The sequence below is a fragment of the Hypanus sabinus genome, chromosome 8 (assembly GCF_030144855.1).
Source record: "Hypanus sabinus isolate sHypSab1 chromosome 8, sHypSab1.hap1, whole genome shotgun sequence".
Lineage (NCBI taxonomy): Eukaryota > Metazoa > Chordata > Chondrichthyes > Myliobatiformes > Dasyatidae > Hypanus > Hypanus sabinus.
Window position 1 is genome coordinate 12,285,801 of NC_082713.1, and position 19,294 is coordinate 12,305,094.

The 19,294-nt window shown below is 42.5% G+C and overlaps 1 protein-coding gene across 6 annotated transcripts in view; it reads left to right on the forward strand.

Moving 5' to 3' along the window:
• aff2 (AF4/FMR2 family, member 2) overlaps positions 1-19,294 on the forward strand; it is a 690,205-nt gene that overhangs the window by 190,746 nt on the left and 480,165 nt on the right. For 4 of the 6 annotated variants that reach the window (XM_059976692.1, XM_059976694.1, XM_059976695.1 and 1 more), the window contains exon 3: positions 240-1,178. In XM_059976692.1, the coding sequence (XP_059832675.1) occupies positions 240-1,178 (939 nt within the window). The remainder of the gene's footprint in view (positions 1-239; positions 1,179-19,294) is intronic. The other 2 variants (XM_059976693.1, XM_059976698.1) reach the window with 1 other exon arrangement.

Consider the following 19,294-nt stretch of genomic DNA (forward strand, 5'->3'; position numbering starts at 1 on the left):
ATAGGTACTTGGATATGGACAGTTTGGAATGCTATGGTCAAGATGCAGGTTGATGGGACTAGGCAGGGTAATAGTTTGGCATGGACTAGATGGGTCAAAGGGCTTGTTTTTATGCTGTGCTGTTCTATGACTCCATTTGATTATGTAATGTACAAATGATTCCTGTTCAGAATAGCTGAAACAGGATTTACTGTAATGCAAGGATTTGCCTTTGTGCTTTTAAAATAATTATTGTCCAGTTTTGTATGCCATCTGATATCTTTCAGACCAGCAAAGGCGATGCCCTGTCCAGCCGGGTGCAGAACACATTAGGGAACTACGATGAAATGAAGGACCTGTTAACGAACCGCTCCAACCAGAGCCACCTCGTGGGCATTCCCAAGTCGTTGATCCCACAGACGCCCGTGGACAAAATGGAGCAGACCTTCTTCAATGAGCCCAGAGCCAAAATGGCGCCCTCCCACCAAAGCAGCAATCACTCTTCTGCCTGCATGCCTCCTCCCTCCTCTTGCCTGTCGCTGAGTTCCTCGCTGCTACATGGGCACCCAAGTAAGAAGTCGCGGGTGGAGTGGTCCCGGAGCGGACATGGTTCAGCCAGTGGGCATGGGGGGCAGTCCAACAGCCAGCCCACTGCTCAGCAGGTCAGGGAGAAGCACTCCGGCACACATGAGCAAGTCCAAGACAGGTACAGCGATCTGCACAGCGGTCAGAGTGAGCTGCAGGCCAGCCTGGATGATGGTATGAAATTGCAGTCATCCAGTCCCAGCAACACCTCACGCTCCAAAAGGCACAGCCACTCCAAGTCAACTGCTGGAGACCATTCGTACAAAGATGGCTGCCACATGAAGTCTCCCATTGACAGTGACTCTGGTTCTTATTCTTGTGGATCCCCTGTGCCATCCACGTCCCTGATCCCTGGCAGTAGTGCTCTCTCCACCCAGAACTTCCCTCCGGGACTTCACTCCAAGTCCAGTGTTCTACAGCAAAAGCCTACGGCCTATGTCAGGCCAATGGATGGGCAGGAGCAAGCCCCCATGGAGTCTCCTGAGCTGAAGCCGCTAATGGAAATTGAGGACGCTTTCAGCAGTCAGGCGTTTGGCAGCCTCCTGGACGCCAAGCCCAGCACAGCAAGCAACAAGTGCAAGTTACCAAAGCTGACGATACCTCAGCCAGGCGAGGTAGGTGGACACATCGATCTTTTCAAGTCTAGAAAAATAACGGGTTCCATCTTGTGCTTCCTTTTCAATCAGTATATTCTGCCTTGATGTTTTAAGGACTTGGTTGTGTGTTGTCATGCATGGAAACCTGTTTGATGTCAAAAATCAATCATGCTACATCAGAAACAGATGCACTGAAGGATTACAATGCTTCCAAGTGTGGAGTTGTGCTTAATGGACCCAAAACTGATTTGAATCTCTGGAGCTTGCTTGAAAGCTCAGAGCCTAATAGTATCCCAGGTTAGAATTGTCGAACGATTGCTTCTTCTATAACTCTTGCTCTTTCGCACATAACAGAGGATTGTTAGAACAGGCATTGAGCAGCTCAGCCCCTCATTTTCATCTCTCAGTTTCTGTCTCTCATCTATACGCCTCAATACACATGGCAAACTAAAAAAAATAGAAATTACTTCACAGATACTTGGGTCTGCTACTTGCACTGGATATACAGTGTGGCAATCTGTGCACATCCCACTCTGTGTCTGAGATTACTTCAATTATTCTCATGGTATGATATTTTAGAACAGGGTTCATTATGTGAACATTATTTCTTTGCATGTTCAGCACTCGCAGTAGAAGCCAAACTTCTGCCCCACTTAAACTGAGCACAATTAATATAATGTATTGACTCCAGGAAGAGTGTTGGCCTTATACAGGGTTTTCTGTTATTTCATGGGCTTCTGTTGCGACAATAGAGAAGTGCTACATGTAGCTTTGGATACTTGACAAAATGAGAATTATTCAAATAATGATTTTAATCGTAATAATAATTTTAAAACTAGAGCTTTCCTCTTTGGAGTTGAGGAGAATGAGAAGTCAACAAAGCCATAATCAATTTTGTTATTGTGTGGTTGCAAGCAGGGTTGAGTTGCTCTCTGATTTTGGCAATTTACTTGCAAAATTGCCAAGATTGGAGAACAACTCAGCCCAACCAATACTGGTATATTTCACATGCTGGCAATAAAAATGATTTATTTTTTATCTTTTTAAGTGCAATTGTGAACAATAGCCAGATCAGAAATGCTGATCAAGTCAACTAGTTCCGAAAGAAAACTCTGATAGGCCAATCAGATGGTTCACTGCTGCTCAGCGATGGAACACAAAAAAAAAAATCATATGTACAATTAAGAAACATTAAAACATAGTAGAAATACTGGAGTCAGAATGATCATGATGAAGTCTGCTGGAGAGAGACATTTGTACACACGCTGTCCTCAATAATTCAAAGAGATTGAAGGATATGGTTGCAGGGTGACAAAATGTGGCAGGAGCACTTGGAACTAAAAACTAATCCCTACAGGGAGAAAACAGCACCTGTTCTTTCCGCACTGTTCTCCAGCAGTTCTGATCCTGATTGAGAGAGGTGTATAAGATGATAAGAGGTATAAATGGAGTTGATAGCCAGAGACTTCTTCCCAGGGCTGAAATGGCGAATACAAGGTGGCATAATTTTAAGGTGATTTGAGGAGTACAGGGGGAATGTCAGAAGTATGCCATCTTCTGTGTGTGTGGAATGCTTTGCTGGAAATGGTGGTAGAGCAGGAGTCTCCAACCTGGGGTCCATAGTGTAAAAAAAGCTTAGGAGCCCCTGTGGTGGAGGCATAATGTAATATGTAAATGATGAAGGATTTGTTGCAAAGTTGTTTCAGTATGTTGATTTGTGGGTTAAAGTGGGGTGCCAGAGGAGGACCTGTATCAATCACTAGATACTGTAGGATGGTCAGCATTTGACTGCCCAATACCCCACTGGCATTTTAGGACAGCAATGAAAGTCCTCTATCTGGCAGTGTTCAGTGTTTCTTTATCTTGTCAGTAGCTTCCTCTCAGTTTTCACTACTGTTATTCATCCAAGTCCCAAGTGGTCCCTCAGGAATACCTTCATACTCAGCTCTAGAAGGATTCTTCGTTGCTGTTTCCATAACAGTTTTGCCTTACAGTCAGGTTGTTAGCCCTGAGCTGAACCCCAAACCTGGAGGACTGGTGGACCACTCTTAGTCTGTCCTGTACCCTGACTACAGCCAACACAGCTCTCCGGGTCATTGAGGCACACATACCTCTAAACCATGACGAGGTTGTGGTCCTCTTGGAGGAGCACTTCAACCAAAGCACAGCATTTACAACATCAGCTGAGCAGAGCAGCCGTCCCTGCTTTGGCTTTCCTCACGACGACAGACTTCCTGCCAAATTCTGCACTAAACGGCAGTTGACTGCATTAGACAGCTCTTAAAGTGGTACCAGCTTCTGCTACACACTGTATACTGCAGAATAAGAGGCAGCCACTTTAAAACATCTGTTTCTATGAGGGTTAAACAGAGTGGCTTTGTGCATGGTAAAATGTGTCCAACCAGTCTTATACAGAATGAAGAATAAAGTACACCAGCTATAGAGAAAATGCAGTGCAGGTAGACAATAAGGTGCAAGATCTTAACGAGGTGGGTTGTGAGGTCAAGAGTCATAGAAAAGTACAGCACAGAAACAAGCCCCTTGGCCCACTTAGTCTGTACTGAACCATTTTAACTGCCTACTCCCATCAACCTGCTCCAGGACCAAAGCCCTCCATAACCCTATCCTCTATTTACCTCTCCAAACTTCTCTTAAACGTTGGAATCGAGCTTGCATGCACCACTTGTGCTGGCAGCTCATTGCACACTGTCACCACACTCTAGGTGAAGAAATTTCCCCTCACATTCCCCTTAAGTGTCTAAGTTATAGTACTAGGGAACGATTAAATAGTGTTATAACAAAAGGGTAGAAGCAATTTTTGAGTCAGGCTGTATGTGCTTCAGGAGATTTAAACTCAGTTAAAGAAAAAAATCCATTTTAGAATGAGATAAGGGCTGTGATTCTTCACAATTCTTTAACTGAGAGAATTTTGGCTGTTCTGTCACTGGGCATATTTCATGTTGTTGGATGGGTTTTGTGACAACAGGGACATGGGGAGTGGGCAGGAGAATGGATCTGAGTGAGAGGATTTACTGTGATCTGTTGGATGGTTAAACAGACTCAAGGGTTTGAAATACCAATCCTTTTTTTTTGTTTTCATGCACTTGGGGAAGTGCTTAAGTTGTGAAAGGCAAGTTCTTTTTTTTCCACTGATTGTTTTCCAACCTCTGAGCCAAAGCCACAGGCAACAATATTGGAACAGCCAACACATCTGAGCATGTTCAACCCTTTATTTTGTCACTTGCATTTTTAGGATTTTTTTTGCGTATCTAGAACATGGAACATAGAACACTACAGCACAGTACAGGCCCTTCAGCCCACAAGGTTGTGCCAGCCTTATAACCTACTCTCCATCTTTCTATTATCCATGTGGTTATCTACAGGTTTCTATCATATTTGCCTCTGCCACCACCCTCTGCTGGGTGTTCCATGCACCCACCACTCTGTGTAAAAAAAAACACCTCTAAAATCCCCCTTAAGTTTTCCTCCAATCAAATCAAAATTATGCTCTCACATATGAGCCATTTCCACTCTGGGAAAAAGGCTCTGGCTGTCCACTCGATCTATGCCTCTCATCATCTTGTACACTTTGGTCAAATCACCTCTCATTCTCCTTTACCCAGAAGGAGCTTTTAATAATCAAACATTGCAGCCAACTGTTAGGCTCCAAGCAGCAATGAATTGGAAGCATATTGAAAGAAAATGAAAATATGTGAAATTCTGTAACATTTTTCAAGATGTCCCAACACACTTTACAGCCAATCTAGCACTTGTGAAGTGTTGGCACCGTGGGAGTGTAAGAAATACAACTTGTTAATTTGTACTCTGTGTTCTCCCACAAATGGGAAGATAATCGTCCAATGATCTGTCATTTTTTTTTGTGTCACTGAATGAGTGAAAAGTAAATCCCCTGCACGTCTTCAACAATGGTGAGGAAATTTATTTTTGCCCTTCTGAGAGGGCAAGGCAAGTCTCTGTTTCACATCTCATCAGCAAAACAGTTTCTCTGACAGTGAGACGCTCATACTCTTTGACCCAAGCTTCAGTGTAAGGTCTGTCCACAGGCGCCTAGGCAGGTAAGCACCCACATCTGGCACTATAACGGGCTACTCTGAGGCTCTGTCTCAATGTGTGCACTTTGTTCAACTTTTTTGAAACTTCCTGATGATTGCAGTTGGGGAACTATCAAAAATTGTCAGCACAAATTTTACAGATGGACCACACTGTGCAGGTGAAGAAATGGGCAGAGATAAATCAGCTCTCCCTGTCAAATTGTCTGCTGTAATAAGCACAAGATATTCAGTAAATACTGAAAATACAGAGCAGCACACATAAAGAGCTGGAGGAACTCTATGGTAAGGAGCAAAAGGGTCAATGTTTCAGGCCAAGGCCTTCATTAGGACTGGAAAGGAAAAGGGAAGAAGACAAAATGGGAAGATGGGGGAAGGAGTACAAGCTAGGCGTTTATAGGTGAAGCCAGGTGGATGGGGAGCTAGGAGGTTTGGGCAGAGGAAATGAAGATAGAAACTGGGAGCTGAAAGTTGGACACAGTAAAGTCCTGAAGAAGAAGGAATCTGATGGGAGAGGATTGTGGATTATGGGATCAAGGGAAGGAGGAGAGGACCCAGACGGATGTGATAGGCTGGTGAAGGAGAAGAGAAGGAATAAGAGTCGAGCCAGTATATGGAATTGAAAAATAGAGGAGGGGGAAGGGAGAGATATCACCAAAAGGTTGCTATAATGTTTTCAAATCCAGTTGCATTCAGTAAAAACCCAGTCTAAAATGAAAATTCATGAATATGTCTTCTAATTCATTGGTGTTAGCTTTGCAATTGAAAGTCCCACTTGGGTAAAATGATGTGGATTAACACGAGAGATGGTAAATAATCTCGTATTAATTAGCAATGAGAAACGTGTTACAGAGCATATATGTGCTTCCTCGAAATGCTTCAGTTATCTGGATCCACCAAAGTCTTGTTCGGCATAGACAGTACATTCAGTTTTCCCCTCAGAGATGGAGCAGCAAGGAACAGAGGGCATTGCTTTATGGTGAGAGGGAGAGATTTAAGGGGAACTCAAGGGGAAACCTTTTGAGACAAATGGTGGTATCTATGTGGCATATCGAAGGAAAAAGTTGAGGCAGATGCAATAACTTCTAAAAGACAGTTGGACAGGTGAATAGGTGGATTGAAGGTTATGGACCAAATGCTGGCAAATGGGACATCTTGGTCAGCATTAACCAGATAGGCCAAGTGGCTTGTTTCTGTGTTGTGTGACTCTATGAATCTACACTCCATGAGACCTGGTGGTAAATCCACTGTTTCTAGCCATGTGGTAGAAGGTCCAGGAGCCTCAGGCCTCACTACCAGGTTCTAAAACAGCTCCTACCCCTCAACAATCAGGATCTTGAATAAAAGGTGATAACTGCATTCAACCACTTGCCCCATCATTGAAATGTTGGCACAACCAGCGGACTCACTTTCAAGGGCTCTTTGTCTCATTATCTTATGCTCTCGTTATTTATTTCTATTTACTTACATTTGCATTTTTCACAGATTGGTGTCTTCTGCATTCCAGTTGACCTTTCATTGATGCTGTAATAGTTGCTACTCTATAGATTTGCTGAGTATGTCCACAGGAAAATGAATCTCAGGGTTGTATATGACAACATATATGTACTCTGATAATAAACTTTGAACTAAATGGTGCTGAATCTCGTGGTTCATGTTATTTGAATGATCTTTTGACCGAGGAATCACTGTCCGTCGTTAAGTCCTGGCTTTTCTCCTTGCTTTACTAGCAGCCAGTAAAGATAGCCCCAGAAACCTTTGGTAATTTGGTTTGTTATTGTCACATGTACTGTGAAAATCTTGTCCTGTATGCCATTCATGCAGATCAAATCATTAAAATAGCGCATTGCGGTTTTACGAGATAAAACAATAATGGAATGCAGAATCAAGTGTTTGCAGTCACAGAGAAGGTGCAGTGCAGTCAAACAATAAGGCACAAAGTCATAATAAGTTAGAAAGCAAGGTGAACAGTCAATTCTTACTGTACTAGAGAACCATTCCATAGCTTGGTGAGATGTTGCTTCCAGTCTGGTACTTTGAATTGTTGGAGTTGACGTGACAGGGATTCATATCTGCTTCTCCTGCATTATGATAAGATATAGTGCTGTTTCTCAGAATCTAAGTCAAAATTGAGTTAATTGTCATATGCACAGGTATAAGTATGCACAGACACAATGAAAAACTTATTTGCTGCAGCATCACAGGCGCAGAGCATCACGTAAGCAGCAGTCACAAGACAAAAACATAAATTATGTACTATTTTACAAGGAATATGGCACATAGAGAAATATCCATTTTAGTTCAAAGTGGTCAGAGTGTTGCTAAACTGTTGTGATTGGTGTTCTGCAGGTTGGTTCAGGAACTGAATGGTTAGAGGGAAATAGCTGTTCTCGAACCTGGTGGTGTGGGACTTCATGCCTCCTGCCCAGTTGCAGCTGTGAGAAGATGGCATGGTCCTTTTGGGGAGGATCTTTGATGATGGATGTGCCTGTGATGCATTGGACTGAGTCCACTGCTCTCCTTCTATGCTGTATTCATTCTAACAGTCCTTTTCTTTCTTGTCGTCTGTTCTGTAAATGGCAATGGGGTTTTGAATTCAATAACTTATCATTATTTTAGACATTCATTACAAGAAGATTTATTGGTACATGACTGTTGTTAATTGGTTCAAAACAAACCAACAATAATTTAGCAATAAAACCTCACATATTTATTTTTTATGTTGTTGCCAAAGGTGATGAATAGTTGATTGGTGTTTAGACATTTCTACTGGTACTGCATGGTAGATAGATGGGTCTCTGACTAAACCAGAGTCCCTTACAGCTAATAGAATTCTTCGCAGTCATGATGTTAGTATAATGCGAGCAGTATGGATATTCAAAATTGTCACAAACAGTAATGACAAAACTGAGCAGATAAAATTTAAATAGTAAATTTAAAAATTGAATAAATTGGTTTATTATTGTCACATGTACTGAAGTACAGTATAAAGCTTGTCTGTACTGTTCATACTGATGAATTTAGTATTTATTTATATTTTGTGATACAACGTGGAACAGGCCCGTTTGATCCTTCGAGCTGTGCTCCCCAGCAATCCCCTGATTTAATCCTAGCCTAATCATGGGGCAATTTTACAATGACCAATTAACCTACCAACTGATCTATCTTTGGACTATGGGAGGAAAACGTGGCCTTGGGGAAAGCATACAAACTCCTCATAGGCAGCTGCGGGAATTGAACCCGGGTTGCTGGTACTGTAAAGCGTTGTGCTAACCACTACGCTACAGCGCTACGCAGTGCATTGAGCTAGTACAAGATAAATGAATAACAAAATGGAGAATAAAGTGTAACAGTTACAGAGAAAGTACAGTGCAGGTAGACATTGGGGTGCAAGATTTCAATGAGCTCGGTTGTGAGGTCAGAGTCCTTATTGGGGACTGTTCAGTAGTTTTATAACAGTGGAGTAGAAGCTGTCTTTGAGCTGCTGGTACATGATTTCCAGTTTTTTGAGGGCAGATTGTGGACAGTTGCCCTGCAGCACCAGAGCACCAGAGACCCAGGTTCAACCACAGAGTTCTTCAGCCTATTTTGTCCATCAAGTTCTCTCCATTTTAATCCCATTTGGTAAGTTACTTCGAGCTGCAGCATGATAACTGTTCCTTCTGGGATTACAGCCAATTACAGCCATGTGACCTGTTAACCCGTAAGCCTTTGGACTGTGGGAGAAAACCAGAGCACCTGGAGGAAACCCATGCAGTCATTGGGAGAACGTACAAACTCCGTGCAGACGCAGGTCTCTGGCACTGCATTAGCGTTATGCCACAGGGAAAGCTGTCATCCCGCCCCACTTGCTTACTTGGAGATCAAGTGCTCAATTTAACTCCACCATCATCTGCTCTGGCGGCTGCCAATATGAACACAACACGATCCCACGAATGGCACTGTAATAACCGTCAAATAATCAGGTTTGGTCACATGATTGAGGGGTGTTCAGTGGCCAGTACACCTGTCAAATAGCAGCACAACGTATTTTGTGTTTACAACAGAGGTTAAACTTACTCCTATGAAATCTCAGACAACGAATCCTCCACGATGCACTGCCCTGGAATATTGTTTGAGGGTTTTGTCCCCAGTTTTAAAGGCAAAGTAGATTTATTATGAAAGAATGTATATGTCACCATGTACTAATCTGAGATACATTTTCTTGCAGGCATTTACAGGAAAATAAAGAAATAGAATGGAATTTATGAAAACAATGTATAAAGAAAGACTGTACAAAGAGTCCATGAAAGTGAGTCCGTAGGTTGTGGAATCAGTTCAGTGTTGAGGTGAGAGAGGTTATCTATGTCTGTTCAGGAGTCTGATGGCTGAGGGGTAATAACTGTTCCTGAACCGTGTGGTGTGGGACCTGTGGCTCCTGCCGGATGGTAGCAATGAGAATAGAGCATGGCCTGGATGGTGGGATCTTTGACGATGAGAGCTGTTTTCCTGTGGCAGCAGTCTATATGGATGTGCTGAATGGTGAGGAGGGCTTTGCGTGTGATGAACTGGGCTGTGTCCACCATTTTCTGTAGACTACTTTTTATTCCCGGACACCAAATATTAGAGCTTGGACTCGCAACTCTGTGAAGACTAAGGCAGTGATTCTCTTCACCATAGCATTTTCTGCAGCAGTGGCTGACAGTGATTTTGCCTCACGTTGCACCCAGTCACATTTTGGAGAAAAATCTGCTACAGATCCAATCAAAACTCAGTCAAAGTTGTGCTGAAGTGTTGGCTGTTCTTTTGCTAATATTTTTACACATTTATGCAATGTTGTTGTTAGTTTAAAAGTTGTGAGACTTTTTTTAAATAGACTCTGCCGAGTGTTGTTTGCGGCTGCAATAAACTCTACTGAGTGAGTGCAACTGAGATGCTTCTCGGCAAATCCCTTCAATGGTCCTATCTCACCTCCCACCTCAGTGGCTCTCACAGAGGTGTTGATGGGCACATTTTATTTATTTTACTTGGAGGTACAGTGTAGAATTGGCCCTTCCTGCCAAATGAGCCACACTTCACAGCTATCCACCTGTTTAACCCTAGCCTAATCACAGGATTAGGTCTGGCAGGCGGCGTAGTGACATCAGCAATGGACTTTGAGGTGGATGGTCCTAAGTTCAAATCCGGCCAGGTCCCAACCTAAGCAGCAGCGGTGTCTGTGAGGAAGAAAGGCCTTATCACAAAAACTTTATGGACTTTATGAATGTACACTATCTACGTGGTAGACGAGGACCTAACAGCTCTGAGCAACAACAATCACATGAAAATTTGCAATGACCAATTACCCTACTAATCAGTACATCTTTGGACTGTGGGAGGGAACTAGAGCACCCAGAGGAAACCCTTGTGGTTCATGGAGACTACATATAAACTCCTTCAAAACAGTGCTGCATTGAACACCAAAATCCAGGATAACCCGAGCTGTAATAGAGTCATGTAACCTGCTGTGCTGTTGTGGCACTCAGTTGTGTCATTTTGTGATACATTCAGCCACAATATGAAGTTTTGAGAACAATAAACAACATCAGTCCCACGCTCTACCCCATCCTCAATAATACTTACTTTTCCTGCTGCGGAAAGTAAACTTCAAATTTAAGTGCTTTTTTAAGTATACCTTCACCTAGTGACAGGGTCAGGGCAAGTGCAAAGATTGGCTTTATTTGTCACATGTACATTGAAACATACAATTAAGAGCATTGTTTACATCAAGAATGTGCTGGTGGCAGCCCGTACGTGACGCCATGATTCCAATATCAACACAGCATGCCTACATCTTTGGGATGTGGAGGGGAAACATTTTGGGCTGAGACCCTTCATCGGGTCTCATAATGAAAGGTCTCAGTCTGAAACATTAACCGTTTACTCCCCTCCATAACGCTGCCTGATTTGCTGAGTTTCTCTGGCACAAAGGTTCCAAACCTGGGGCCCATGGACCCCTTGTTTAATGGCAGGGGAACACGGCATAAATAAAAGATTGGAAAGCCTTGCTCTAGCATTTTGTGTTGGTTGCTATTGTGTTACTTGTGGTTGCTTGCTGCCTGCTGTTTATCTACGCTCATGGTCACTTTGTCAAGTACCTCCTGTACCTAATAAGGTGGCCACTGAGTGTATGTTTGTGACCTTTCACGGCTGAAGTTAATGCACTTCAAGGTTTGTCATGTTGTGCATTCAGAGATGCTCTTCTGCACCCCACTGTTGTAACGTGTGGTTATTTGTGTTACTGTCACCTTCCTGTCAGCTTGAACCAGTCTTGGCCATTCTCCTTTTACCTCTCTCATTAACAAGGTGTTTTCGCCCGCAGAATTGCTGCTCATTGGATGTTTTATTGTATTTTTTGCGCCATTCTCTGTAAACTCTAGAGACTGTTGTGTATGAAAATCCTGGGAAATCAGCAGTTTCTGAGATATTCAAGCCACCCCACCTGACACCAAAAATCATTCCACGGTCAAAGTCACTTAGATCACGTTTCTTCCCCATTCTGATGTTTGATCTGAACAACAACGGAACTTCTTGACTATGCCTGCATGCTTCTCTGCATTGAATATGCTGAAATACATTAGCTCAAAAGTAACACATCAATGCGAATTCCCTTTTATAAAACATTTTGTTTTATCGACATTAAGGAAGAAAATCACTGTTTTGCGATCAGCAGTTCAGAGAATGGTATTGGTATTTATAACTTTAGAAAGGGAGAGGGTAATTTTTAGTAAGCTATTTTCCACTGTTGATCAAAATAACTTGCAGATTAGTCGATAACATCATAAGACATAGGAGCAGAATTAAGCCATTCAGCCGATTGAATTTGCTCTACCATTCCATCATGGCTGATTTATTATCCTTCTCAACCCCATTCTCCCGCCTTCTTATGTAAACTTTGATATCCTTATTAATCAAGAATCTATCAATGTCTGCTTTAACTATACCCAGTGACTTAGCCTCCACCAGCTGTTTGTGGTAATGAATTCCTCAGATTCACCACTCTCTGGCTAAAGAAGTTCCACCACGTCTTTTTAAAGACGCATCCTTGTATTCTGAGACTGTGCCCTCTGGACCTAGACTTCCTGTGGTGAACTCCATATACCTGTCTGGACACGCCCCCTGCTGACTGCTCCTGTGGCTCCTCCCACAGACCCCTGTATAAAGGCGATTGAGGCCTGAGCCCGGCCTCTCAGTCTCCAGGATGTAGTATGGTGGTCAACGACTGCCCACTATAGAAAACATCCTCTCCACATCCACTCTATCTAGGCCTTTCAATAGTCAATAACTTTAAATGAGATTTCCCCTCATTCTTCCAAACTCTAGTGAGTACAGGTCTAGTATCTCGGTCTTTCAACATTTGATATGTTTCAATAAGATTTCCCCATTTTCGCCTAAACTCTGGTGAATATAGGCCTAGTATCTCGGCCTTTCAATATTCAATGGAGTTCCTCTCATTCTTCTCTCTAGGCCTTCCAATTTTCAATACGTTTTTATTAGATCCCCCACTCATTCTTGTTACATTGATCAAAATAACATACAAATTATTCCATGAAACAAGACTGGTTTATTGGTAGATTAATATCTGCAATCTGTACAAAGTGCTTTTAAAAATACATAACAGTTTAGGAAGTGAAGGGAAACAATGTGTAGTTATTAGTCTCTGAGGAATCACTTGCTGAGCAATCGTGCTAATAGGGTGTAAGATATGCAAATGATCCTACAGTCATGCCCATAACTGCAAGGGAAAAGAACACTTACAGAGATGCTGGTGCTTTCTGTGTGTGGCATCTGAGGAAATGGTACAAAGAACTATTTATATCCACCAAAGGCTTGCACTTGATTGCAGATGGTGTTTTGTTAGAAGGGGAAAAAAGGTTTATTATTATATATGCCGTTTGGTAGTTTGCTCTGCAGATGCTGCTGTTTATTTTTACTCGGGGACAAAATATGCAGTTGAACATTTTTCACGCCTGGCTGCATTTTGTCAACATTAATTCTTGAATTACAAATAAACACCAGGAAAATGAAAGCTAGACTGCACACTGACGAAGGAAGCTGGAAGGGAATTTTGGTACATTCTGGGTACTTTGTGTATATTTGTGTTTGTAAATTAAGGGATCGGCGAGGCAATCACAACTGGCAGTGTTTAATTTGGTGATTCCCCTTAAAACAAATGTGATATATAAAGCTATTTCAGAGGTTCCTAGCTGGAACTGAAAACACACTCACTTATTGAAGGAAATGGAGGGGGTGTGCGCTTCATTTCAGTGTCCCAGCAAGAGAGAGGATCAGAAAACTAGCTCAAAATAAACGTTGTGTCCTGTGCTCCCGTTGCAACCGCCTCATCGTAATTTGGAGACCGTTTCGTCCGCACCATCCATCGCAAGTGGCCAAACATTCTACTTCCAATTTCTGTTTCTGTTCTGACATGTTGATCCATGGCATCCTCCTGTGGCAAGATGACACCATTCCCACCCCCTCCTCTATTCCCCACTCTGACCTTTTAATTCTTCTCACCTGACTATTACTTTCCCCCGGGTCCCCTACTCCTTCCCTTTCTCCTTTGGTCCGGTCTCCTCTCTTGTCAGATTCTTTCTTCTCCAGCCTTTGACCTTTCCCACCCTACTAGCTTCACCTATGACCTGTGACCTTCTAGCTAACTTCTTTTCCCTTAAATCACCTTTTTATTCAAGCATTTTACCCCTTCCTTCTCAGTTCTGAGGAAATGTCAACTTTTCCACAGATGCTGCCTGACCTGCTCAGTTCTTCCAGCATTTTGCATGTGCTGCTTGGAAAATAAGCCAGTGGCAGCAATGCAGAGAGAGGAAAAAGAGATCACTAATTATTAGATGGTGCAGAATATATTGGATTCAGAATAATTAATTACAAGAGTATTATGTCAACTTTTATTATCAATTGTATTATAGCAAGATAAAAATTATCTCATCATTTGAATGGAATTGGTTTGTTATTGTCATATGTGTTGAGGTGCACTAAAAATCTCATTTTGCACACGGCTTATAGAGATCAATTCACTGCATGGTGCATGGAAGTAGTTTAGGGCAGCATGTAAGTGTGGTGGTTAGCACAGCACTATTAGAGCACCAGCAGCCTGGGTTCGATTCTGCTACTGTCTGGAAGGAGTTTGTACGTTCTCCCTGTGACCGCGTTTCCTCGAGTTGCTCCGGTTTCCCTCACATTCCAAAGACATGCCGGTTAATAGGTTAGTTACTCATGTGGGTGTATGTGAACAGCACAGGCCCATTGGGCTGGGAGGGTCTCTTACGGTGCTGTACAACAAAGTAAAATACAGTGGGCGCCACACATTGGGAACTGTACATTTTAACCCAATTAAGCTGTTCCCTAAATCAGCTGATAAAAAGACAAAGTACCACTTAACTGAGTAACAACTTCTGTATTTAAATGAAAAACATAACAAATTAGAACACTATCAATGCTACTGTAGTACTATAAAACTGTGTATCAATTCCTGATAGTCAATCAAAAGAATGTTCCCATGTTCTTTTGATTGACTGTAAATGAACAAATCAGCGCAGACACCTAGAGTAGATAATGGACTACCTTCGTACAATTCTTTCTACAACTGCATCTTCAAAATTTTCATTTTTATTATAGCATCAGATCATTGTTGATCCCTTCAAATTCTTTGTAGTTCTTAATGTGTTATAGTGAAGTTGCTTCAATTCCACTCCTGGCTGTTGCTGGCATATCCAAGCCCGAATGCTTGAAACCACAGTGAGCTAAACAGTTCGGAATTGCCCTGCTTATTTCTCACTAACTATCAGCGACAAAAATCACAACTTTGGGCACAAACACATGCAACTGATGCTATTTAAAAGCAGTTCACTCTAAGCACGGTGCAGTGTCCCAAATAAATGAATGGAATCCCGACTATTTTCTCGATTAGTGTTTATTCTGTAAGAGTTGTCCCAAATAAATGGCGGACCAACGGCCAAATTAACTGGAATCCACTGCAATACAAGGTAAAATAATAACAGAATACAGAATAAAGTATAACAGCTAAATACAGTGGACGTAGACAATAAAGTGAAAGATCATAATTCTTAGAGACTTAGAATTCAGATTTAGAAGAGTAGAATGAGTATAATTGTCTGTGCAGAGCAGCTTACAATGAGCCAATAACATTTGAAAACATATTTGCACTCTTCCCAGCACAATCCTTGCTGATCTGATTTGATTTGATGCAAACGATACATTTTACAAGAGACAATCTTGCTGTCCTATGTGGGAACTTGCTACGTGTAAATTAGCTCCTGCATTTCCTATACACAATATTGTCTATTCTTTGAAAGTTCGCCATTGGCTGCAGAGTGCCCTGCACTTTCCTGACATTGTGTATGGTACATTCCATTGCTTTTGCTTTCACTGCTGCTGGTGTTCTCCAGGGCACTATTCTCCAACCCGGAGTTGTGATCTGCGGAGAACAAAACCTTTTGTTAAGTTTTGGTTTTTTGAGCCACTTGGTTTTGACAACCCCACCATCTAGTGTTCATTCACAGAGTGTGGCCTTGACTGGGCCAAGTGCCAGTGTTGACCTTGCTGGTTGGATGTGTTTTTCCCCACACTAAAGTGAGAAATGATGGTCCTCAAAGACAAACTGAAGAAAAGTTGACGTGAGGTGGGGAATGAGCAGGAGAGATATAAGGCCCTGAATAAACCCATGTGACGTTACATCAGTGGTGACTATTCTATATCCCATAAAGGAAGTTAAATACTACATCAATAGTGTTGAAGTTGTGCATGTTTAGAGCTTCAGGTTCCAAGGTGTGAGCATCCCCAATAGCCTGTCCTAGTCCATGGACAAGCAAGTTCAGCAAAGCCTCAAATTCCTCTGGAGTCTAACGCAATTTGGCATGTCCCCGTTGAATTTAACCAATTTTTATTACATCTAGAGGTATAACGGAGTATGATAGCTGCTCTGCACGTGACCACGAGTAGCCACAGAGTTGTGGGCACAGGTCAGCATGTCATGAAACCAGCATCGCCTCTATGGACTCTGTCTGTACTTGTTGTTGCCTCAGTAAAGCAGCCACCATAATCAAAGATTCCAGCCAGACCAGTCATTCTCTCTTCTCACTTCTCTCCCCTCTCATCAGGTAGAAGGTACATAAGCACGTGCAACCAGGCTCAAGGACAGCTTCTATCCCAATGTTATCAGGCTCTTAAATGAACCTCTTGTACAGTAAGATGGACTCTTGGCCTCACAATCTACCTCACTATGACCTTGCACTTTATTGTTTACCTGCACTGCACTTTTGATAGCTTTTGTACTTTATTCTGCATTGTCATTGTTTTACCTTACTGTATCTCAATGCAATGTGTAGTAGCAAAAGGATTTGAGTACAGGAGCAGGGAGGTTCTACTGCAGTTGTACAAGGCCTTGGTGAGACCGCAACTAGAATATTGTGTGTAGTTTTCGTCCCCTAGTCTGAGGAAAGACATTCTTGCCATAGAGGGAGTACAGAGAAGGTTCACCAGATTGATTCCTGGGATGGCAGGACTTTCATATGAAGAAAGACTGGATCAACTAGGCTTATACTCTCTGGAATTTAGAAGATTGAGGGGAAATCTTATTGAAACATATAAAATTCTAAAGGGACTGGACAGACTAGATGCAGGAAGATTGTTTCAGATGTTGGGGAAGTCCAGAACGAGGGGTCACAGTTTAAGGATAAAGAGGAAGCCTTTTAGGACCGAGATGAGGAAAAACTTCTTCACAGAGAGAGTGGTGAATCTGTGGAATTCTCTGCCACAGGAAACAGTTGAGGCCGGTTCATTGGCTATATTTAAGAGGAAGTTAGATATGGCCCTTGTGGCTAAAGGGACCAGGGGTTATGGAGAGAAAGCAGGTACAGGGTTCTGAGTTGGATGATCAGCCATGATCATACTGAATGGCGGTGCAGGCTCGAAGGGCCAAATGGCCTACTCCTGCACCTATTTTCTATGTTTCTATGTAATGTACGAACAGTGTCCAATTCAAGTTTTCCACTGTATCTTGGTACATGTGACAATAATAAACCAGTTCTGATTCCAATGTCAAAATATGTTCACAGATAGTCCAGCACTGTGACAATGCTACGGGGGGTAGAGCCATTGCTTCATAGTGCCAGAGACACAGGTTCAACCCTGCTGTCCGTGTGTAGTTTGCACGTTCACCTTGTGACTGTGTGGGTTTCCTCCAGGTGCTTTGGTTTCTTCCGTATCCCAAATGTATGAGTAGACAGATCACTGTCAATCATACGACTAGGAGAGCTATGGAATCTGAGGGGAAATGTTAGGAAAGTAGGAGGATGAAATAGGTTAGGGTTGGATTAGTGCAAACCCATTTACTACAACGAAGGCATGCCAGTGGCTATGTTTCCTCAGGAGTTGAGATTTGAGATGTCACCAAAGACTTGCAAATTCACGACAGATGTACTGTGGAGAGCATTCTAACTTATTATATTACTGTTATCGAAGTGCCAATGCACAGAATCAGAAAAGGTGTAGACTGAGAGTTGTAACCTCAGCCAGTTCCATCCCTAGTCTCCCTGTCATCTAGACATCTCCAAAAGTTGATGCCTCAAAAAGGCAGCGTCCATTCATATGAGAAATTCCCTTTTCTCGTTGCTGGCATCAGGGAAGAGAGACAGGAGCTTGAAGGTGGGCACTCAAAAGTTTCAGGAACAGCTACTTCCCCTCCATCATCAGATTTTTGAATGGACATTGAACCCATGAATACTAGCTCACTATTTTACTTTCCTTTGGCACTACATTTCTTGTTTGAACTTGGAGTAACGTTTTTGAGTCTTGCACTGTGATGCTGCCACAAGACAAGTATTGTCATGACATTTTGTCAGTGACAATAAACCTGATTATGAACCTGCGAATGGGTTTAGCCCAGGATCTGGTCTATTATTCTTAGGCAGTACTTTCGGTGACAAAAACAATTGCAAAGGTTGGAGCACGCCCAGCAAAAGCTGTCTAAGTCAGTGCTATTGAGCTATTGACATGAACATTTTTACTTGGAACTGAGTCACACTGGCGAACTTACAAGTTAAGAACGTAGCTGCCAAATAATATACAGTGTAGGTACAGAGTGTGCTGTTCCAAAAATTTGTGCTGGTAGTGACTGCAGTCCAGGACTCCGTGAAATAAGATATGTCCTGTTTACGTAAAGTGTCACACCGCTTTACATTGAGTGATGCGGATCTCCGTTACAGACAGGCTGAAGTAGTGGAAATCAAATTGACCGTGCATTAACCAGTATGACATAATGAGCAGAGAACTACTGGTATGCTGAAAGCCACGTGGATTTAATTGGTGATCTGAAATCATCTATAGAAAACCCAGAAATATTTCAAATATTCCAGCACCCTTCTTGATATTGACCAAAGGCATTCCATTAAACAGTAAGTGACTTTTTCAACTAGTGCTTAGTTTTTAACGGATTCTTTATAAAGTTTCAGTTCATTTTTAAACAGGTACTTTATATTGCTTGTGTTTTCCTTCTCTCTGGTTTCTTTTCCCTGACTGACGTTCACTTCACACAGAGCACGAGACGTCCTCTGACAGCACGAGAAGAGGAGATGGGGTGTGGGGAAGAGATTGGTAGGAAGGGCTGTTGTGGGGAGGGATTTTCAGAGCTGAAGGTCCAGGCGGATGAAGGCAGGACAGCCGGTAATTGAGCAAAGGAGGGTAAACTGTTTTTTTTGGGTACTGGAGGGAGTTGTGAGGATAGGGAAGGGAAGAGGTTGAGGAGCGATTTATAAAAGAGGACTTTAAACCTGAGTTATTGAGGAAGAGAGAGCCAGTGCATGTCACCATACACAGGAGTGCTGGAAGAAAGGGTGTGGCAAAATTAAGGTGCCAGAAGATGCCAATTCTCCAGGGCTGCCTTGACATACTTGAAGTGCACAGCAGTTAACATGTTTCCAGACTGTACTTGGATCTGGTGAATCTGCCCTTAGGAGTGACCCTGGTTTGCTTTACATCCATGGAATTCCCTTTATAGATTTAACCAGA